This window comes from Alosa alosa, chromosome 6, assembly GCF_017589495.1.
Source record: "Alosa alosa isolate M-15738 ecotype Scorff River chromosome 6, AALO_Geno_1.1, whole genome shotgun sequence".
Classification (NCBI taxonomy): Eukaryota; Metazoa; Chordata; class Actinopteri; order Clupeiformes; family Clupeidae; genus Alosa; species Alosa alosa.
Window position 1 is genome coordinate 8,645,676 of NC_063194.1, and position 23,054 is coordinate 8,668,729.

At 43.4% G+C, this 23,054-nt stretch overlaps 1 protein-coding gene across 10 annotated transcripts in view; it reads right to left on the minus strand.

Annotated features, from left to right (window-relative positions):
* Positions 1–5,432: 5,432 nt before the first annotated feature.
* smurf1 (SMAD specific E3 ubiquitin protein ligase 1) overlaps positions 5,433–23,054 on the minus strand; it is a 35,978-nt gene continuing 18,356 nt past the window's right edge. For 2 of the 10 annotated variants that reach the window (XM_048245588.1, XM_048245595.1), the window contains exons 3-18: positions 21,486–21,615; positions 20,673–20,806; positions 19,412–19,477; positions 19,221–19,296; positions 18,690–18,928; positions 17,505–17,589; positions 16,167–16,313; positions 15,566–15,779; positions 14,319–14,422; positions 13,462–13,576; positions 12,851–13,029; positions 12,409–12,546; positions 11,345–11,465; positions 10,497–10,698; positions 8,561–8,645; positions 5,433–8,213 (exon numbers count right to left, since the gene is read on the minus strand). In XM_048245588.1, the coding sequence (XP_048101545.1) occupies positions 8,114–8,213; positions 8,561–8,645; positions 10,497–10,698; positions 11,345–11,465; positions 12,409–12,546; positions 12,851–13,029; positions 13,462–13,576; positions 14,319–14,422; positions 15,566–15,779; positions 16,167–16,313; positions 17,505–17,589; positions 18,690–18,928; positions 19,221–19,296; positions 19,412–19,477; positions 20,673–20,806; positions 21,486–21,615 (2,135 nt within the window). In that variant the 3' untranslated portion in view covers positions 5,433–8,113. The remainder of the gene's footprint in view (positions 8,214–8,560; positions 8,646–10,496; positions 10,699–11,344; positions 11,466–12,408; positions 12,547–12,850; positions 13,030–13,461; positions 13,577–14,318; positions 14,423–15,565; positions 15,780–16,166; positions 16,314–17,504; positions 17,590–18,689; positions 18,929–19,220; positions 19,297–19,411; positions 19,478–20,672; positions 20,807–21,485; positions 21,616–23,054) is intronic. The other 8 variants (XR_007193701.1, XM_048245596.1, XM_048245594.1 and 5 more) reach the window with 8 other exon arrangements.

Below are 23,054 nucleotides of genomic sequence, written 5' to 3' on the forward strand. Positions count from 1 at the left end.
AAAACGGCTTTGCTATTTCATGGTCTGGAAAGAGATGTTTCACTTTCATTACTTATTATGCAATGCATGTTGGCTGAATAAAAACAGTGCCCTCTCTGTAATCAACTAATTCTGAAGACTTCAAATGAGCATCCGGGAATATTGCACTGTCCTGAAAAAACAAAGGAGAGATTGTATGAAGTTTATTTTATTTCGAAGTACTGTTGGTTTGTATGTCCATCCAACCTTGATAATCTGGAAAAACATGTTTCATAATAAAGCACTTTATAAATCCTAATCACTATCATGTGTGTAATGTTAAGAAGAAAAATGCATTGAAATTAATAATAGCCTCACTCCATATTCAATAAAGCTCATGCAATATTTGCTCTGCTTTGGATGGATGGACACACACACACACACACACACACACACACACACACACACACACTTCTAATTATTGTAATCATACAACCAAATAACTGTAGTTCCAAGACAAAAATACATATTTACATTTACAGTAACATATGGGCTTAACTTTACTGTCTAGAGAGAACCACACTGGGATCTAGTACAGTATATCATCAGAAAAAAAAAAAAAAACTTAAACAAATTTCAAATGTGGAACTAAATCACTAAATCACATATCCTCCAATGAAGAGGCCTAGCTTGCAGAGGAAGACATATTTTTCAATTTAACACAAAAATGATGAAGGGGTGTCAAACAAAACAAAATGGAAAGATATAAAAGAGTTCGCCAATCCAAACAAATGATGATGTCAAGGCTTAAGAAATGTCTAAACTAGCTTGCCAGAGCAAGCAATTATCATCTGAAAGAATTCCTGATCTAGAGGAAGATAAACATAGTTTATAAAAGCTCAATCCCCTTAAACTGCTCATGAAGTACAGTGATTACAGTGGGTTATAAAACAGCTTACAAACAGCTGAGCGAACAGGCTTGTGCTGAAGGGAGGCAATGCTGAAGAGAAAAGGGGGTTGATTTACCATTTTTAAAATCTTTATCTGTAGTATTAATATCCATCAATTAGTATGTTTCCCTGGCCTCACAAACCACTGTGACCTGGAATCTTAATTTGGTGCAAAACTGTTGGATGACATGACCAATTACTCTGCAGGGCTCACTACTCAGTAGGCTAGTATGTAAATGGTAAAATGGTGCAACCCAGTTTTAACACACAATGCCATGCACATGGGTCCACAACTGCAAACAGCTACAAGTCTAGACAAGACTGGTCAGGGGTAGACAATTATATAATAAAATGCCTGGACCAGGGGTGGCGCTGTGGCACAACTGGTTACAGCACCCACACCATATTTGGGTCCACGTGCCCACAGGCTGGGTCACTGGCTGGGTCACTGGCTGGGTCATTTCCTGGTCCCACCCCATCCCTCACTCCCACTCCCTTCTGTCACTCTCTTCACTGTTCTGTCAGATTAAAGACATAAACGTCTCTGAAAAAAATGCCTGGACCATCCCATCTATTATCTAAATGCATGAGGCATCCTAGTCTCTTGTCTGTATCATCTGAAAATAAGAAGACATCTGATAAGGCCGATTCGCTTTCCCTCTATATCAACATTTTCTGTTTGGAACATTTCTGATGTTATCGTATTTTTTGCTGTTGTTTTTTACCACTCAAGCTTTTTATGGAGCCTTTACATGTAAGATTAAATACAGACCAGTTGTTAACATAACCACCTCTAACACAGGCAATGCACTGTGCATAATGCAGCTTGTTTGTGATACAACACCTTCAGATATATTTCTAGCTACATCAACAAGACAAAACCTGAGATACCATCAGAGAAATCCAGAGAAAATGGGATAGAGACTCAGGAATTTCAATTCAAAACGGACTTCTTAATAATTATAGCATTATGTTATCAGGATCTGATGGACTCTCTCGCCTGAAACATATCAGTTAACACAATTAATATAACATTTATTCACAGGCCCTCTTTGTTTACTCTAGCAAATTTCTTGACAAAATCACTAATAAACAAAACACTGATTTATCTATCGCATAAACACAGCCTCATGTCCCCTGATAAGAGTACATTTCTTTAATGTGTCTTCATTCTGGCAAAAGGTTGTTGATATTTGAACTCAACAGCCAATAAAGTTACAACTCTCCCTTTTCGTCCTCCTGAACCAACATGTTGATTTTGCAGAGTTGTTTATGGCTCAGTCTGAACAGCCATGTCTGCCTTTCATACACAGAGCCCCAGGACAGTGCAAGAACCCTGCTGGGGTTTTTTCCACAGACACACACACAGAGAGAGAGAGAGAGAGAGAGAAAGAGAGAAGCAGACACACGCATACACACACTGAGAGAGAGAGAGAGAAGCAGACACACGCACACACACACACACACACACACACAGAGAGAGAGAGAGAAGCAGACACACACACACACACACACACACACACACACAGAGAGAGAGAGAGAAGCAGACACACACACAGAGAGAGAGAGAGAAGCAGACACACACACAGAGAGAGAGAGAGAGAGAGAGAGAGAGAGAGAGAGAAAGCAGACACACACAGAGAGAGAGAGAGAGAGAGAGAGAGAGAGAGAGAGAAGCAGACACACACACACACACACAGTGCAGACAGCTAGTGGACCGCTAGCAGCAATTCACTGAATTTGACCAAAAAGCTCATTGGATTAGAATCACACACTGCTCCTGTAATTAGAGTTTATATTTAACTGGCCGAAGATGTCAGCATCAGTAGTGTGCCGTTTTATCCTCAGACACATAATGCTCCACCATTTAAAAAGGAATGAATATAGAATTGCTGCAGTACCAGCTGAGGTGGTGCAGCACAAACATAATCCATTATCCTCAAATCTCTTCCCCACAATATGCTGTTCTGTTGTTTGCCACATCCTGATAGCACTGCTGAAGGACATACAGTATCTGCCTTTGCGATCTCAAGATGGTGGGGAAGCAACTGATGAAACATGGTCAGTGGGCAGTGCATAGGGTCACTTACATCACACCCTGCAATTACAACGTCAGCTGCCAAGAAGCTCAATTTGAGTGGATATTTCCATTGCCTGTGTGTACCTTCCAAATTTGATTATGCCTTTGTAATTACAATCATTTCATCAGTGGCTCTTCTGCCATAAAGTTAGAAATTGACAGTGATCAAAAAGATGGGGGGAAAAAAGTACAACCACTATGTCTATGGATCTATAATCGGGTAGGGCATATTTGTTCCTCCTTATCAGTGAGTTCACCAACCATGCAGGCAATATTAGTGGAGAATGGCCCTCACATAATATCAGCATGTCAATCTGATTTTGCCACAAATGGAACTTATAGGCTATAGCGTCTTGATACCCTGGAAGAGCATCTCAACTAAATTGACCAAATGACTTTAGACTACATTAAAAACAGGTTGTCTAGCCTGTGATTCATGTGTGAATAAAAAATAACACTTCGACGCAGTCTGAGCTATAGTCAACACACTGATGGACTGGGTAACAAATCAACATCACTTTGCACTCAATGAGGGCAGGTTCCAGTAACAACTCGCGAGAGCTAAAGAAAATCTGACGTATCATACCCTCCACAGGTGGTTTAGCCTACAATGCTGAACAATTGAGATTGTTTTATATTTATTTTGTTTATTTTTTGTTTTATATATTTTCTTACACTTTCTCTCTCTCTCTTGATGGTCTAACATGTCACTGTCGCATGCATGGGATGGGAGAGGCTGGTGTGATGATGGACATAGGGATATTTGTCTCCATTCCTCTGTGGAATGTCGTTGGTGTTCCCATGATGTGTGTAGGACTGAATGAAATACAAATAAACAATCAGCAGTGATAGAGTTCAGGTCATAATACTCCCGTCGAACGGGACGATCGCCGTCTAGTCCCAGACACCATTGAGTGTGAGCGCTCTGCCTGTAAGAGGATCGAGCAATGATCCGGCTGGAGGGGAATGAGTTATCGGAAAGTATGACACAGACCCGACCAGAAGGACGTTGGCCTTATCACGTCCGTCAGCATTAATTTGGATCTTCGGAAAGAAACCACCTCGAAATGTAATGACTACCGAGACCTCAACCCTCTCATTTTCATTAAGCCGGTGAAGACGAAAGAGGGAGCTCGGATTCTCCACCAAGCCCTGAAGCCAAACCAAAGGTCTGGCTACGCTCTCCGCTCGAGAGAACGCCAGGACCAATTAGTGCAGACTCTTGTCAGGGTGTCCGACCCGTCAGGAAGCACCCAGCATCAGCTGGGATGTTTTTTTCCAGGCGCAAATGTTTTCACAAGGGAGGAATAGATTACGAATGGGGAGGAATGATCATCATTAACTCATCGGAGCAGCACTAGCCTAGGCCTACTTTGAATACGAATGCCATTGCAGCTAGAATGCCTATTCCAAAGGTGGGTTTGGTTTCTTCAAAGAGCACATAGCTTAGTACTGACACGCTTGACCCCCTGGCCAACTCCACTGCTATCCTATTCCATGCCCTGGGACCGAGCCAACGACCTATTTCGTCAAACAGCCAGACTTTTCAAAAGGCTTTCTGCATCCAGCTTGTCTAGGCCTACCTTTGTGGAAGCAGCGTAGACAGCCATTGGCACGAGTGCTTTTCCTGGCCATGAATAAGTTACCATATAGCTTCACATTGTATGCACAAGAGATCCACATTTAATAAGTGCACTAAAACGTTCCAAGACCTCGCAGGATTTTGTGTGGAAACATTTTGTATTTAACAGCGTTATGCGTTTAGATTTTCCCAAAGCGACACATATTAAATCTCTGTGTGTAATTACAAAAATGCATGACCACCAGAGCTTCCATAGCTTTACAGTCAATGCATGCGTTATTATTTTTAAACTACGCAGCACATTTGTGAGCTGCGTTTGGGCATGTGAGTGAATGGCGGTGCTACCCATAGGCTGGACTGCTTCTTATTATTCAGAACGGAGGCCTATCTGCATGCATCAAATTTGTAGACAGAGTTTTAGCCTCAAGAGCCAACCAGAAAAACGATGATAAAATCAACATGAGCAGACGACTTTAGTTTCCATAGCCCCCTCTCCCACTCCTCTGGAACCCTTAGCCGTGAAATATCGGTTCCAGAGCACGTCCCACCATAGCTCACCTTTTGAAATGATAGTTTTTAGATATTGATAGTTAATAAGAATAAATGGGTTATATGAACTAATTCAAAATGCCATTTGAGTTTAACTTTTTCCTCTTGTGCAACGCCAAATTCTTTTGCTCACGTGTTGATTTCCTTAAAACTCGATACAATATGTGACTGCATAAGGTCACAGATTTTAAGAGCTATTCAAATAAAATAGCTTGGGGTGGGAGTGCTACTTGCTAAGTCTAGCCTGCGTCTTGGAAGGCCGATAGACACATCTTCATAAAAGAGATTGAAGAAAGAGGCACCGACACAAAAATTGTAAATATTTTCAATTTAGTTTCTTTAATATAATCTTATTTACACTTTTTTTTTTCAGAAATGTTTAGTACATAGTAAGTTACATTGCTCTTGCATTCAATAAACAAATAACCTAATAATTGTACACACTGTAATGTAATGGTCACATGACTGGGTGAAGGCTTTCTCAGAGGAAATGGAGTTGTGATCAGCAAGCCAAAGTCCACTTTCACTCTACACTCATTACCCTTGCCTCAACAACACCTTTTTCTATTTTATATATTCTTATTTTAGTCTGATTTTAAGGTTCAAAGACTGGAGATCTAAATATCGTAAATTTAAGGGATAAAATCTGCAAAAAAAGGATTTTTTTTCCCAGTCCTAATAATTCATATAGGCCTACCTGACCTGAAAATAACTGATCAATCTCATAGAGTTAAAGTAAAATAAAACACAGGTTAAGAAAGAACCATTAATATAATTGTGTTGGTGTTGCTTTTATTGCATTTATCATAAACATGAGAATGACCTCCGGGGTCCAGTCTAAATTGCTGCTCCAGATTCAGGTCTTGGAAGTAAAGGTCTTCTAACCCTACCGACCTCACTAAGACTCATCAGCAGCAGCTTTTTAAATACTTTTTCGATTCATACATAAAAAACAATGTAGATTAGTGTACAGCTTTCACAAGTAATCAGCCTTTTCTGAAAGGTAGGGAATATTGATAATAGCAGCAATACTTAAAATTACATTACATAGTAATAAATAATTAGTAAAAAAAAAAAAAAAAAAAAAAAAAAAAAAAAAGGTCAAGTGGTTGTGTTGTTGCAGAACACTTAAAACTATTAAGCTGGCTCATTCATATTTTCTCTGTGACTCAAACTTATGGAGAACATGGTGCCATGCACGACAAGCACTATATGATGAAATCCTAGACCTTTCTTTACAACGTGAGCAGAAACAGACATAAAATTCCTGTCTGCAGAAAGGAATATAAAAGGAAAAACTGTATGTGCCGGTGAAAAGTGCTACAGCCAAGCTTATGTTACTTCTGACAGTGGTTTAAGATGCAGTTATGGAAAGTATATGATCATTCGTCGCACAGTGGATCTGTGATATTCAGATACACATAAATAATAATAATAATAATAATAATAATAATAATAATAATAATAATAATAATAAAACCTATTCAATTGAGTACACTTTTTGCGAACCAGATGTCACAACAGTAAATGCTTGACAACCATGGCAGTAACATGAACATCTTAAGAAATGAATAACTGAGGAACAAAATTTGTCTTTCAAATGATATTAATGACACTTGAATGAGGTGTGTTTCATTCACTCCACTGCTATGACGATGGAACTCAGGACCATTTGAGGTTGGAGATGTTAATGGACATCATACATTGATCATACAGTGATGTAAAAGAAAGATACTCACACACAACAGACATCTTTTGTGATTAAAGTATGGTTAAAATTAGGGACTGAAAAAAAGAGTATTCATAAACAGACTTCGAGAAAAAGGAAGGAATACTCTGCGTAAAAAGAAAATACTGAAGTTATTTCTCAGTGACTGCAAGAGAAGTCAGGAAATCATAGACGCTCTGCAGAGTAACGCTGCCAACCGTCTTCCCACTCTCCTGATTTCACATGACTGGCACCTCTTCTTTCAATGATGTGCTTCGTCTGATAGGCAATGTTCACAGGAGCAGTAACTGTCAAATCATCCGGTCTCAAAGAAAGTGAGACCCATTATTAGGGGCTTTTATGTCGTCAATCATTTCAAAGGGGGAAAAATCCTGCAACAAGCCATTAAAAAGTAAAATGACTGATTATAAAATACAGTATTGGAGATACCACAGAAAAGCAAAATGGCACCCTGCTGAAGAGGATGCAAAATTAAAACACAAAAACAAAACATTTTAACCTATGCTCCTGTAGACATCATATACCTCTGTGTTGATGTGATTATGTAGCAAATAGTCAGTCATTGACCTGGCCTTGGCCTCCTCCTTCAAGACGTAACTGCAATAGGTAGATTTGTTTTGTTGTCCAAGGCTGTGGTGTTAAAACACTTAACCTAATGCTGACTAAAACTTGACCTCTACTTCATGTGGACCAGGGTTCAGCGAGTAGCTGGTCATGGCAGCTAAAAGCAGCACAAGTTCGCCGACCGACTTGCAATGAAAATCAGACTACCAAACCCACCGCTTCAGTGACGAAGACATCACAAGCTTTTCCTCCGTTTTTTTTTTCATTTTTCCAAAAACGAAACGAAAAATTAAAAATAACAAAAACATGGATCGGATTTTTGTTGTTCTTTTTCCATTGGTGTGAAACTTGTTATGTTAAATGTGGGAAAAAAAAAATAATAACTCCCAAACATCACACAACAGAATAAACACTCCTAAAACTGGGCCCCACAGGAGCGGAGTTCCAGGCCCCTTGGTAGTGGCATCCCTCCTGTTAGGCTGTGGGTGATGCTGGCCAGGGGTATCGCTCACCCGAGAGGGGGGAGCCATCAGTTTTGTCCACCGTAGGGGCATTGGGGGGAATTTGGGGGGAGGGTTAGCGGGTTGGGTGAGGGGAGTTTAGGGTGCTTTAAGGGAGCGTGGCTGTTAAGTAGGTTAGTCACCGCTGGTCACTGTGCAGTGGAAGTGGGGGTAGGAAGGACTTGGGGGGAGAGGGTTCGTTCACTCAACAGCAAAACCACAGGTCTCTTCTACGGCAGTCAGGAGCTTCTCATAGAGCTTCTCATATGACTCGTAAGGCGGGATATCGATGCGGTTGAAGCTGTGGGAGTGACAATGGAAAGACGATGAAATGTACCGTAGACAACAGTTCCACAACAACCATCTCTAGAAAAGCTCTCAGTGGCGCAGGCTGTGACGTATGCACAAGTCTTTCAACACCTTCCAGTCTGTCAAGGCATGCATTTCAAAAGCATTTCATCTATCAGTGGATGTTTTTTTTTAATTCTAAAGGAGAATTACGGCTATGGTGGCACCATGCGCCTTCACTACCATAATCTGTTGAAGTTGCCCCAGCCCAGTGCCTTAAATTATAATTACAGATGATAGCGGGGAGGGTAAGCTTAAGGTGAAGACGCTCCACAGCAGACAGATGGATGCTTGTCTTACCATGTATGGGCTTTAGGCAGGTTGTCCGTGTTGGCATCAATCAAGTGGATAGTGAAAAGTCTTGGGCCTGCAGAACCTGTAGAGCCTTACCAGAATACATTCTAGTCATCACTGTTCCCGCACATGTTACAAATCATGCAACATAAGGGAGCAATCAACTTTGAAAGTGAACCCCACTTGTTAACAACTCAACACCACATTATGCAGAGGTATGGGTGGGGTTTACATTTCAGACAAGGTTCAATGAGCAGATAGTGATATAATAGAGCAGTCAGATTTTTAAAAATACACATCTGTTAGAAATATTAGTGTGTGTAGTAGGGGTGCAAGAAAACATCAATCCAATTGAGTATTGCTACCTATTGTTTTTTTTTTAGGTTTTGGGATAAATTCTCTAAATCTCTGTACCAGTTTTTAATCAATTAAAGAATCTGTCTGATCGCTCACACTGTAGTACTATGCTGGATGTACCAGGGACTGTGATCCAACTGTTCTGATATCGAAAAATTGCATGATTTCTGTTCCTAATAAAGTCAAAGATCACCACTCATCGGTCAAGGAACAGGATTGGCAGGTAAATATAAAAGATATTAGAAAAATCTGCACACCTTCTTCAGCTTGCGCAGATTTGAGTAAAAACTTTTTTTTTTGCACAGAATGGAGTGTGCAGATTTTTCTTATATTTTTTATGATTTCTATTCCTAAAATTTGGTTTAAAAAATATAATTTTATTATTTTTGCTTACTGTCTCACAATATATTGGAATTGTAAACCCAGTATCATAATGCATACTGTCTCGCAAGATTCTTACCAATTCAATGTCCTAGTGGACAATACACTTTCAGATTTACATACTGGTAATCATAGTGGTTTCACTGCACAGTAAGATATTCAAAATACTGTGAGCCTTCCAAATTATGGCCATTCAGGTTTGATGTTATGATAGTATGACATTACCATACTGCTCCATGACTATATGCCTACACTGCCGGAATCCCCTCCAAAGGCATATTGTTAATATGCAGAGGAGTATTTGCTTAAAAGCAGTGCAGAAGAGAGCAAATGCATTTCCGACTGAACAGAACCTCCTCTTTGTGGCTGAAGAGGGCACTAAAAGCTCTTACTCCAGGGAGCTATAGGGAAGCGGGCTGAAGTTCACTTTAATTTCATTTTCTATGATCTTACTAGGTTATAAATAGCTTGTCTGTGTGTGGCTGAAAAAATGTAGACGTGTGTGTGAGAGCAAGTGTGTGCGCCAGTCTGCATGGGCGTCCGTCTGAAGGTGATCCCTGACAAAATCAAATCTTCGTCTAAGCGTAATCAATTACATGGGGCTCTAGGTGCGCATCAGAGACTGGGCAGTGCAATGCTATTTGTGTTGTAGTGTGTGTGTGTGTGTGTGTGTGTGTGTGTGTGTGTGTGTGTGTGTGTGTGTGTGTGTGTGTGTGTGTGTGTATTCAAGATGTCGTCCCAGCTCAGGCGTCAGACATCTAACAAGGCTTTGAAGAAAATAAAGAGTGTGCATGTGACTGCTTGTGTGTGTGTATTTACATGTTGTTTTTGACTTCTAAGCTGCATTTTCTGCATTAGCAAACATCTAGGTCTTATGTTGTTCATTATTTCAAAGTTGTATTTTCTGCATTCACAAACATCTAGGTCTCATCATATGTCTGGTTGTGTGTGTACACTCAAGTCTGTGTGTACACTCAAGTGTGTTTTTGGTGCGTGTGTGTGTGTGGGCGTGTGTGTGTGTGTGTGTGTGTGTGTCTGTGTGTGTCTATCTTTACTTGATCGAGACATACATTTACACCCTTGTGAAGGGTGTAAACAGTTCAGCCATTTACTGTTTATAGGCACCTGTGTGTGCTTGTGTGAGTGAGTCTACTGTACATGGTGTATGTGTATTGTGAGCCATGTTGGCCCATGCATTAGCCACCTTGCAGTGCTTTGAAGCCTTGCAGTGGGACACGCGTGGAGCCGGTGACAAACTGGAGGAGCCTGCCCCTCCGCTCCTCATCGAACGACTCCACCGCCTGCCAGAACCACTTCACAATGTTGCTGTCGGCCACGCAGTGCTTGAGCCGCGTGTTCGCCTTCCAGTCACTCAGGTCGATCTTTCCCAGGCCGCCGATGATCAGCTACACACACACACACACACATTAGGATAAACAATGAGGATGAATTCTTATCCAGCATACAGTATCCAAGCTCAAGTTGAGTGAAATTTTACTATCCCCCTGGGGGAAATTTGCTTGGAGCCAGATCGAGACTTTATACCCAAGAGCTATAACCAACATAATAAAATGAAATTAAAAAAAATGATACAGCGTAAAATGAGGTGTATAAAACAGATGTCAATAGGGATCTAAACAAAAGGCTTTTTGCGCCATCTTAACATAAATATGTGTAGTCTTTGCAGAGTACCAGTAGGAAATCTGCAAAAACTAATTTGGCTAAGCATTTAATATTCGGATACCTCAGCCAAGACTTTTCCATTTAGGCAGCAGAGTGCCACAACGATAGGAAGGGAGTTGTAATTTCAACACCTGCACTGAAACGCTAAATTAAGACGTTGCAACACTGGGAAGCTGCACTCCGACCCAAGACCTCTGGGCTGGAAATCTGGCATGCCCTTCCATCTACCACTTAATGGGATTTACGAGTTGCGTCCAACATATTTGATGTCAGAATAAGGGCCATTAGTCATAAAGCCTACGAGCAAAAGCTATATTCCAGACAGAACGGATACAGTGTGTTTATCCTCTGGCTTCATGCTAGCCTTACCTCCAGCTCCTTGTGGTCGAATGGCTTGAGTAGATGCTGAGGGATGAGCTCGTTGAACCCCTTTTGCAAGGCCAGGAACTGGGCCTCGATACCCCTCATGAACCGCCAGTTTACATAGAGCCTGACCGAGACAAGGACCACCGTCAGACCACCCACAGACATAAACACACACGCACACCGAGTCTCACACATTCACAGCAAGCTGCAGATAAGCTAGCTTCACTCTGATGATTAATGGACCTCCCTCCCAGTACTGGGCGGGCCCACGCCTCCTTCCCCCCTTTCGTGATTCTACACCTGTGCGGTCGACCGTCCCTGGGCCGCCATGACCCCTGTCTACCCTCTCCTCTCCTCTCCTCTGCTCTTGCGCTACTGACGCAGACTGTCACTCTCATGGAACGACAAAAAAAAAAAAAAAAAAAAAACCTAGCTCTGTTTAAAATGCTCCCTGTACGTCAAGGCCCCTTTCAATCACTCTGGCAGTGGAAAAACAGAAGGGCACCAGACGCGGCACACGGCAGACGCCTATCCGCACAAATGGTCTGGTGCCCTCTCCTGGCTAAACTCCTCATAATCCACTTTCTGTGGTCTGTGCGCTCTCAACTCTTGGTGGGGCTATAATGTTTATGTGTACGCAGCTGCTTTCATACAGGGTGACATAAATCTAAAGGCAGGGGCATTGACTCGAGACCACCAGATGTGCCAGACAAACAAAACCCTCAAACAATCAGACATAGTACTTCCGCACACTCAGAGGGAGGGAGGAAAGGACAACATTATTTCATGGTCACTGGAGTCAGTTAAGCCCCTTCATCCTTTCTAGAAAACTTTGTCCCGTAAAAATCGAAAAGTGTCAGTTTTGTACCTCAGTATACTCAAGTTTCCCCATATTTTCAAGTTCATACGTATATATTCATGTATATATTCATATTCATATTCATATATATATATATATATATATATATATATATATATATTTATGCATTACTGAACGTTACTAAATGTGATAGATCCCTCTTTCTCCCATCAACAAACTTAAAAGTTCTACACGCTAGTGATCATACCTCACGTATTCTTTCTTGTTCTCCTCAGTGACGGCGATGTTCCTGCCGTTGGGTTTGAGTTCGTGCTGGAGGAACTTGCCAAAGGCGTTGTGCTCTACACAAAATGTGTGGTCCAGAACAGACGTGATATCATTTTCCCTGCAAGTCAGGACCAAGAAGAAAAACAACAACATGAGGGGGCTTCAATGACCTAATGCACAACAGACACAAGGTGCATTAATGGCTGAATTAGTGATTCAGAATCAGAATTAGAATCAGAATTCAGAATTAGAATAATGGTTGAACAGATTTATATATATGTGTGTGTGAGTGTGAGTGTGAGTGTGAGTGTGAGTGTGAGTGTGAGTGTGTGTGTGAGTGTGTGTGTGTGTGTGTGTGTGTGTGTGTGTGTGTGCGCATCAGCCAGAGGGCGCTGGCAGGTGGGCAGTTTCATGTCACTCACAGGATCCAGACGAGGCTTTTGTGCAGCTCGGGGTCTACCGTCTCCAGGTCACTCAGCTGAATGGGCTTCCCTAGCAGCTGCTTATAGAAGGGCAGTGTGAAGCCGCCGTTGATGTAGTGACCGTGGAACACGGCCAAGCCCATGATCCGCCCCACAAAATGGAAGTAAGACAAGTGGTCCTGGGTGAGGAGAAGGAGGGGAAAAAAAGAGAGGATGAGAAAAAGATGGAGGACGAACGACAGAAAGGGAGAGAGTGCTAGAGTGCTGGAGATGAAAAAACGACATGCAAGAAAGCCAGTCAAAGGAGAGGAGAGAAAAGAGAGAGAGAGAGAGAGAGAGAGAGAGAGAGAGAGAGAGAGAGAGTGTGAGAGAGAGAGAGCACATCAGAGAAAAAGAAGAAAAGAAAGAGACAGAGAGCGAGCGAGCAAGAGAGCAGCATAACGAGAGGGCAAGTGGCAAGGGGAGGTCTCGGCGCAGCGCCTCTGGGGTGCAAATGAGGAGACAGGCGCTCCATCTCTAAGCCGCCCCCACCCTCCCACCCCAGCCAGGGGGCATTAGTGCCAGATGGGGGTGATCTGCTGAGCCGAACAATTTACACCAGCTGCACTCACAGGGTTGATGGACGAGTCGGGATTGATCTGCAGGGTGTAGATGTTGTCTGTCGAATACTGAAACAGCCCGTAGTACGGATTTAACATTTCGTGGCAAAGGAGATACAGCCATTCCCTGGGAGGAAATACAGAGATATGGGGTGGGGAGGGAAAGAACAGAGAGACATGTGTGAGTGAGAGGCAAGACCTCAAGTTATGGCGAAATGCTTAATATTGCGGGCCAGAGGTGACTGAGCAAAAACAATGTTGACCCAGGCACCAGTGGCCTCATCAGATTAGCCACTCTTAGCCTGCTCACAAGTGGATTCAGAAACAAACAATCCCTGCCATTCCCCCTCACCATGCTGAGCGACTTATAGAGAATAATAATGGTGTGTTCATGAGCAACTGGGAAGGGGAGAATTCTATATGGGGGTTGGGGGGGGGGGGGGGGTACGTCACACCTGAACTGGGAACTTCCCAGTTTGAAGTAGGGGCTTTGTGAGAGCTGCTAGGAGAATGTTGACGTCACTCAACATAGTTAAAGATAAAATACTTGATTGTACTTGAATGTACTTGATTGTGATATTGAACAATACTTCCCAGAGTATTTTTAAGTAACTATGTGATGTTAGCCTTCTGGCTAGCTAGCCTATGAACATTAGCAACATCGCCCGTTTGTTGTTGTCAAGTAAACTCTCAGTTCGGAAGTGTGGAGTTACAAAGTGGGAACCTTCCCACTTTCCAGCTGCATGAACGCACAATAATGATCTCTCTATACTAACCATAAGCACTGTGATGAATAACTCATGAACATTTTGCCCATGTGAATCTGCTAACAATTCATCTGTATATTACAGACTCTTTTTGGCCCTTACCTGGCCACTCCCCCGTAGTCCAGGCCTTCCTCTCCACGGAACTTCACCATCAGTCGTTTCTTCAAGTCTTTTGGCCTCATCTTCATGATCTGTCTGTAGGACTCCTGTGGACAGGAAGCAGTGAGTATCCTGGTTATTATCGGGTTTTTAAGGTGTCTGATTTTGTGTTTGCGCATTTAAAACATCACATCCTGATTTTAGAACCCCGGACAAACTCAGGTTTGAGAATTCTGATTATTCTAGCTGGAGTGCTGTAGCTGTACTGTACTGTAACCGGGATATTGTAACATGTATACGCCTTATCCTGGTTTCTAGTTTTAGAGTGCTACGTGCAGGATAGATTACTGATTAGAGCCAAAGATAATAGAGCAGCACACTCTCTAGAATCTTTGTGAAGAATACTGTAATAAAACACTAATAAGTTACCGGGATGCTAGTATTTATCTTGTATACAGGGATGTTAATGACCAGGTTACTGTGTGTTCATGTTAGCACCATATGTTGAATATGATCAAAATTGGAATAAGCCTCATAATCATCATACTGCAGTGCATGTAAACACAGTCAATGGGATTCTTTCAGGAGTTTGGATAAGCAACACACACAAGCCATAAGTCAGACACGACCTGCGCTGTAAGCTCAGCACATGGGCCTCTAGCTTGCTGTGAAGCCTACAGGAGTCAACAGGGACTTAATCTCAATCATCTCTCTCAGTGGCTGGGTTTCCATCAAACTAATTTGTACATTTTATGCGCATTCATTAAAACTTCAGCTAAACAAGATGCACTTCCATCAGCCGTGTTAAGCAAATTAAGAAGGAACACTTCAAGTCATCAAAGAACTAATCAAGGCAGGAGTTGTGAACAGCTGCAGGATTAAATGCGAAAACACTAACACGAACACACACGTTCCCCATCAACCTAGTATAATCAACACTATACCCTATGGCAATGAGTTAATCTAACCCCTCTAGCAAATCCAATCAACTCTAAATATATTCTTGGGTCTTTTTGCCTGAATTCAGATAGGACTGTGAGGAGTGACAGAAAGTGAGTGGGAAAGAGAGATGGGGTAGGATCGGGAAATGAACACCGGTCAGACTCGAACCCAGGTCCCCAAAAAACTATACTAAATACTATAATTTATATATAATGTATACTTTACTATACTAAAAAAAAGAAAAAACTTGGACAGAATCCCGGCGTGTGAGTGAGGCAAGGCGTGAGGCTGTGAGGGAGGACGGTTACCTCGAAGATCTCCTCACGGGACACCTCGATGCGGCAGTGTCCGGCCTGCGGCTGCTGCAGGGAGAGCTCGTGGCGCAGCAGCTTGAGCTTCTGCACCAGGTCCCTCTCATAGCGCGCCGGCAGCTCGCCCCCGCCCTCGCCACCCTCCTCCACCGGCACCTCCATCTGCACCGGCAGCGCCTGCGTCGACTCCTTCACCTGAGACTGCTGGCTGCTAGGGCACACCCCACACACACACACACACACACACACACACACACACACACACACACACACACACGAGGCAACTTAGACAAATAATGCATGCACTCATTAAACTGTGCATCAATAAAACAAACTTCTAATGTTACATCCAATCACTAGTCATCTACCAATTATCAATCAATTATTAAGATTTTTAAGACGAATTGATTAAATTTTAATTTTCAGAAATAAAATTGCTTTAAATAATATTGATCATAACACACAGTGAATTAGATTATTCAGGAGTGATTAGGTTAAGTTGTCAAAGGGAAACGGGTGCAAGGTAAGTGACTTCACTCGTCAACAGTGCTGAATCCAGTTCAGGAAAGAGTGGGTCGCGTGGCCGCTTGGCCTTTACCTCATGATGTGATGTAACCGGGGGTCGGTGAACTGTGTCGTTCGGTTATTGTGGTCCACAAAATAAATCCTTCCTGACACCGTGCTCCTGACCTCCCAGCCCGGGGGCAGGGGGCCCAGGTCCTCACAACTCACACTGTTCAGGTCCCTGAGGGGGGGCAACCACAGCGGCACGGCTCACTACGCTGAACGCGCACACACACACTTGAAACACACTTATGCACACACATGCATACACACATTCACACACACTTGAAACACAAATGCACACACATGCATACACACATTCACACACTCTTACACACACTTGAAACACATATACACACACATGCATAAACACACACACACACACACACACACAGACGCAGGCACAGATGGACAGTCACACACACACACTCACAACTCAACACAACCCCTCACGCTGCTAAATACACACCTTGGCTTTAAAAATAATTCTAAAACTACACTGCAAAGATTATGGCTGGACAATATGATCTAAAAATAATAATAACAATAATCAAAAATCCTATTTAGAAAGCTAAACAAACTTAGGTATATCATCTGGTCCTTCTATAGTCCACACTGCATACCGGCATTGCCAATTCTTTCGCATCTACATTTTGTTGTAGTAATAGATCAGACACTTCCCTTCAACACAGTGACACTGGTATTACTAGCACCATTTAGATCAGAAGAGTTTCTCAAACTCTGCATCAAGTAAGGATGAGACAAAGCGTAGAGGATTTAACCGCTGTTTCTAATCTCACAAAGCTCACACTTCCTTTTAATTGAAAGCGAAAAGCAGAACTGAACTGATGTTCTCACACCAGTCTGACATGACTCGCGATCATGTGACACTGTTCTGACGACTCTGAACAAAACCGAACTGAACACAACTGGGAAGATCAGAGTTAAGGGGTGGTTGTTGATTATGACAAAGTTAGTTGGTCAGACGTTTGTTAACACACAATTACAATCTTCTCTTGTTGGTTTGTTAAAACACAATCACAGTAAGTATAGCTCACTCAACTAAAGTAAACAAACAAACAAAAAAAAGCTAAGGAATTTCATTCATTTGGTTTGGAGACAAAAAAAAAAAAAAGAGACTGTTTAGGATAAACTAGACTAGGCACTCAACTGAAGCGTTCTGCTTGCGGAGCGTAAAAATAGTTTTAGAAGAATGGTCTAATTAGTCTGGTCTGGTTATAATTAAGCACGGTCACGTCTGGTCTAGCCAGTTCCATTGATAATAGTGGAAGCAAATAGCTGCAGCATATGCTACGCGATGAGAACGCTTCGGTTGCGTGCTCGGCGTAGCCCCATTTTAGACTGGTCCTACCGTGGTATCCTGGGGTCATGCCAGGTGCTCACGCCGGTCTGTGTGTGCAGGAAGTAGACCTGGCCCTGCACTGTGGTCCTCTGCTCTGTAGGCACAAAGGCAGGAAAGCAGAACCATCAGTACTCAGATGCAGAACCATCAGTACTCAGATGGTAACTCCACTGCTCGAGCAACACCAACTCCTCTCATTTCGCGGCTCTCCTAACTTTTCAGACGATTAATGATGAGTGATCCCTGCAGTGTCTGGAGAGAGAGTGTGTGTGTGTGTGTGTAGGCATGGTCCAGTGAGTGGATCTGTATGGGGTATCTGTGGGCCACTGAACGAGTAAAACGAAGCCTGTCCACCTCCTACAGAGTGGGCAGCCACCGTCATGCTGGCTCAAATAAGACAGCAAGCGGCCACTAGGGAGAGTTCCCTTCATTCCCGCCTCACTTTAGTAAGTGCTAAAACAGCTCAGTTTGACTATGTGCGACAGAGCGTAGTTCTACAGAGAGGAGCTGTGTGCTAAAGAATTGATAGAGATGCAGTTTGAATATTTACAGACAATGGTTTAAAGACTCAGGTTTAGAAAAGCCGGTGTGCAAGTGTCTTGCCTGTATGTGTGTGCTGTGTGTGTGTGTGTGTGTGTGTGTGTGTGTGTGTGTGTGTGTGTGTGTGTGTGTGTGTGTGTGTGTGTGTGCGCGTGCATGCTGGGATTAAGTGGCCAGCTGAAGAAAAGGTTTGATGAAAAGGAGGAACAATGTTGTGTGCATTTGTTGAGCAGAAAGAGCACAGCAGGAATATACTGTGGGCCACACACTGTAGGTTGTGGTTCAGTGACAGCATCTGTATGTAGATGCCCATGTCTGTCTTAGGGGGGGAGATTGCATTAGCCAGCGGCAAGCGGCAGGTTTCCTATTGTTCTCTATGGTTCGGCAGCGGAACAGTAGCAACGCTGGCGTAACGCTAGCGTTGGGCAAGCTAAACGTTGAACTTGGTTCAACTTTCAAAGCGCAACGCGAGCGTATTCAATTGACAAACCGTTTGTGTTGCTTAGGAACGAGACACAACTTATTATGGTCTGAGCGTTACGTTACGTTTGCCGCTGGCTGATGTGATCCCCCCCCGCCTTAGATGCGGTCATGGACATGAGGCAAGGAGATGTTGAGTGAGGGTTCACTGTCGTGAGAAGAAACCCAACTCACCGTAACCCTCAGGCAGTTCGGGCGTCTGGTGGCCGTGCGGCCGGTTCTGGGGAGTGTGCGCGTGGCCCCGGGAGTCCTGGTTGCGGACGCGTTGTGCTTGGAGCCGCTGCTCCTGGTTGGGCGACTCCAGGGCGCGGCAGTTGCCCCCGCCGGCCGCCCCGGTGGGGTCCGTGTAGGGCAGCGGCTCCTCCATGAAGCAGCTGCCCGGCCTCCCTGGGCCCGAGTCCTCGAACACCGTGCTGCAGAGGGACACATCGAAACGCCCCCTACCATCAAACCTACAGTCATCCTCACAGTCAACACACAACTAAAATTCGAAACTTGATACCCCCCACCCTCCCCATTTTGTAAAGCAGACATCCCTGTGCACTGCTTAATTTCTAACAAGATAAACTGCTCATGCACTGATTAAGTGACGGTAAGGGTTACAATGATATAACACTGCTTGCATTCATTCTTACCAGTGGTAGATCAAGAGGCTGCCATTAGGTGGCAGCACAGGCACAGAGAGCTTATTTAACGAGGACTCACCCTTCATTTTCTAACAGTCCTCTGCAGTCCACCACTGGCCCCCCACTGCCAATCCGGTCTCTGGTCTGCAAGCTCACTGTAATGCAAAATATCCCGTTGTGTTAAAAAGTACTGCAGAGAAACCGAGCGTTCAGCTTCACTGCACTGCATGATGGATATGGCGTCTTGTTTTGCAGGAAGACGACACTTACCAACTATTTGTCCACGCACTGCATCGCTGTCTGAGGGGTTGAGTTTGCATAGGTCCAAACGCTGGTCTGTGGGTTATGGGAGCAGAGGGAGAGTGTGTTCAGACCAGAAGAAAGTGACCGCGGAGCCGAGGTCAAAAAAGTCTCGCCACTGAGAGCCAGCCAGATAGATGGCTGCGGTTTGTGCTTGTGGGAGGTCAATCAATAACGTCTAACGGGCACACGGGCTCTGGGCGCATTATCCAAACAAAAACAAATGTGGGTGAAATTTCTAGAATAGAGGAAATCGAACACAGTCATGTTTAGTGTGTTCAATGAGCTCAATATGCACTAAGAGGGCTCAGCTTTCATACTATGGGTCTAACAATGTCACGGCCATGGAAATTAGGAGTTGTAGGGTATTCTATAGACATTTTGATGAATCATACATTACTTAGTGTTATGATTGAGGAAAAGCTGGGCCTGCGAATAGGAAACCTTAAAATCAGTGATTTATTCTACACCACATGTTTTCCATTGTTCTGTCTGAACTCATTAAATCGTGATTAGCCACACTTGATTTAGTTAGTCAAAATCTTTATCACACTGACGTTAATCAGATGGGTGTCCTACAAAGCGAGGTTAATGGCTTATCCAGGTAACTTTGGGAGTAACCACCGATCTCTGAACAAACACTGCATTGAGCATCTATTGTTTTAAAAGTGACGCACTGTTTTGAGATATTCCTGAATAAATACTCCTGCAATAAGCTTGGTAAGCCAGTGAGTGACCTTGCTTTGTAGTAAAGCCCTCAGGTGTGCTTGGAGCAGGCAGGGGTGGGCCAAAGATATGCTGGTCACAGGGTTCCAGGGGCAGGACTGACGTTGTATTCCAGACAATTCAGAAGTTGGATATTTCAAACATGACATTTCCCACCTCTAACTTTAAATACTTTAGATGGATGTGTGCCATTGTATTTTCTGTCCACTAGGAAGTCGAAAAATTGAGTTTGTCTGGAACCCAGCATGAGACTACCACTGGCTAAATGCACCACTGTTGCCTGTTGTCAGTTAACATATCAGGGGTCTTTCAAATGTTTGAGATTCTGGTTTTGATGGATAACAGCTTCCAAAAAACTAAATTCAAATGTTTATTTAGTAAGGTGAAGCTGACAGCATCTTTGCTTTTAAAAACATTAACAATGAAATGATGCAACATTGATACCTAGCAACTGATACTTTTAGAGCTAATACTGTGACTCAGTTTGGCAGTAATGCAGACTCACAGCCAGTGTCTTTGAGTCGGCTGATAGCGTTGGACAGCAGCCTCACACAGCCCAGGAAGCCGGCGCCCTGTTTCTTGTGGATCTTCTTGTGGTTCCACACACTGATGGTGATAGAGTCCGTCTTCCCAATGTACCTAACAGAACAGGAGGTGCAATAAGAGTTTGTAAAAACATAATTAAGGGAATGATGATACGTGACATTATTGCTGTAATCATTCTGTGTCAGCCACCCGTTTAACCAAATTAGTTTCAGCTATTAGCAAACAACTACTGTACTCAGGCAACTAGCATGACAAGAGAAATTCAGCAACATTTGATATGTGAGTGAATTTAGTGTGCCAAAAGTGTTGGTGGGATATAAAACAAGTTGTTGTTGAAGGATGCCAGTCTTGGAGTGTGGTGCTAAACCAAAATTGCATAGATTCCACACTAACTACCCAGAGCAGATCAGCATCCTCTGATGTAGACCAGGTGGCCGAAACATTGGCATGTTTGTTCTTGACTTGGCCAAATAAACAGGTGAAATAGAGATAAGTCTAGTTTTATGAAGACTGTGTGCTACATCATTACCTCTGCGTAGTTAGTGTGGAATGACGTAAGCTTGCGTTGCTTTAGGAACCATAATGTGAACCTTTTCATCTCTGACACACACCTGTGTATATTGGTAGGGATAACGTGTGTGCATACTGTATGTAGAATCAGTGCTCATTGTTTGATTGTTTGGGTCTGACTGACACACATGGGCATGTGCTTGGATGGGTATATGGATGCATGTGTACTGTAGTGTCACAGTGGTGGTGGTTTTGGACTCACAGGTCATAATGCTGGTTCCACTTGGGGTCCAGTGTGCTCTTGACTGTGTCTGTGGAGTGGCATTGACCTGAGCCATCGACAACGACTTTGGCGAAAGGGTCAGGTAACCCTGTGACAGAAACACATGAGCCTGAATTGTGTCGCAGAAAGACAAGAAAAAACAACAGAGGATGAAAAGATACAATGTCACGTCAACTCTTTTTATTTTTTTTATTTTTATCCTGTGCACAGGACAGAGGGTTCAATGTTACAACCCTTGCCAAAGTGACATCAAAACTCGCCAGCCTTGCCCACCACCAACTCCCCTTCTTGTCTAAAAAAAGTTTCTGAAAAGTGATTCGATCTCAGCGCGGTTGTATGTAAGATTTGTTTCTAAAGTTGGAAGTTTCAAGGATGGGACGAAGTCTACAGTGAGAAGCTCCCGTACCCTGTAATGGTCTATCAGAAGGAATCTCAACCGCCATCAATAGTGAGTGCTCACGGGAAACTGAGGGAGACTAAAAAGAGTGAGAAGGAGAGAATAAAAGTGAGGGTATAAGAGAGAGAGAGAGAGAGAGAGAGAGAGAGAGAGAGAGAGAGAGAGAGAGACAGCGACAGAGATAGAGAAAGTGAGCGAGCAAAAGCAAGAGTGTGTGTGTGTGTCTCAAAGTGTGAGTGAGTGAATAAGGTGTATGTGTGTGTAAGAGAAAAAAAAGAGATGGGGGCTGAAGCAGAAAAAGCTGGCATCATGTCTTCATCATTTTCAGTCTGTCTCATTAGAAAATCACTCCTCCTGGCCGGTCCACACAACCCCTGGCAGCTCCCTGAAGTCTTGGCGCACGGCTCACTAAACCTCACGCCTCTCCTCATCGCCCGACTCACATGTTCTCCAGTGCACGACGTGTGAGCGCGTCATGTGGATGCCCACTGCACTGCCCCGGATCTAAAGGGGCATTTGTGGATGTAGGCCGCAGATGTAGTCGCATATCGAGGGTAATCTGCATATGTGGGTCATGCGTTGGAAGAAAGTGTTTGTGGCGGGGATGGGGGGGTGGTGGGCGCAAGCACCCGCTGTGGGTAGCCTGGACAGTCTGCTACTAAGCTGTGTGTGTGTGTGTGTGTGTGTGTTAATGAAAGGGGGGGGGGGGGGTACGGTGCCAACCTTATCACCTCAGAGTATGCTTATTAATAGACAGCCTGTGGGTGGAAGCTCAATGGCATCGGAGGCTTCTCAATGAGTGATACTCACTCCCTGTGTAAGGGAGGGGGGATTTAAAAAGACAGCCTTGAGTGGGAGGCTAGTAGGGAGGACGAGAGAGAGAAATGTGCTCGTTACTCTGAATTTCACTGGGCTAATAGATTTGATGCAGAGGAATGAGAGTCGCTGCACTGGGTTTCCATTTTGGAAAGAAAGAAAGAAAGATTTTTTTTTCAATGTTTCAATTGTGTTGCTACCTCAGGCTGGACTCCTCTGACAAAATCAATTTAAGAGGCTTATGCACACAAACTTGTTGAGACACTGTCAGATTAACTCAAATACACATCTTTAATACACTAAGGTAATAAATTATTCAGTTTATTATCATCGGG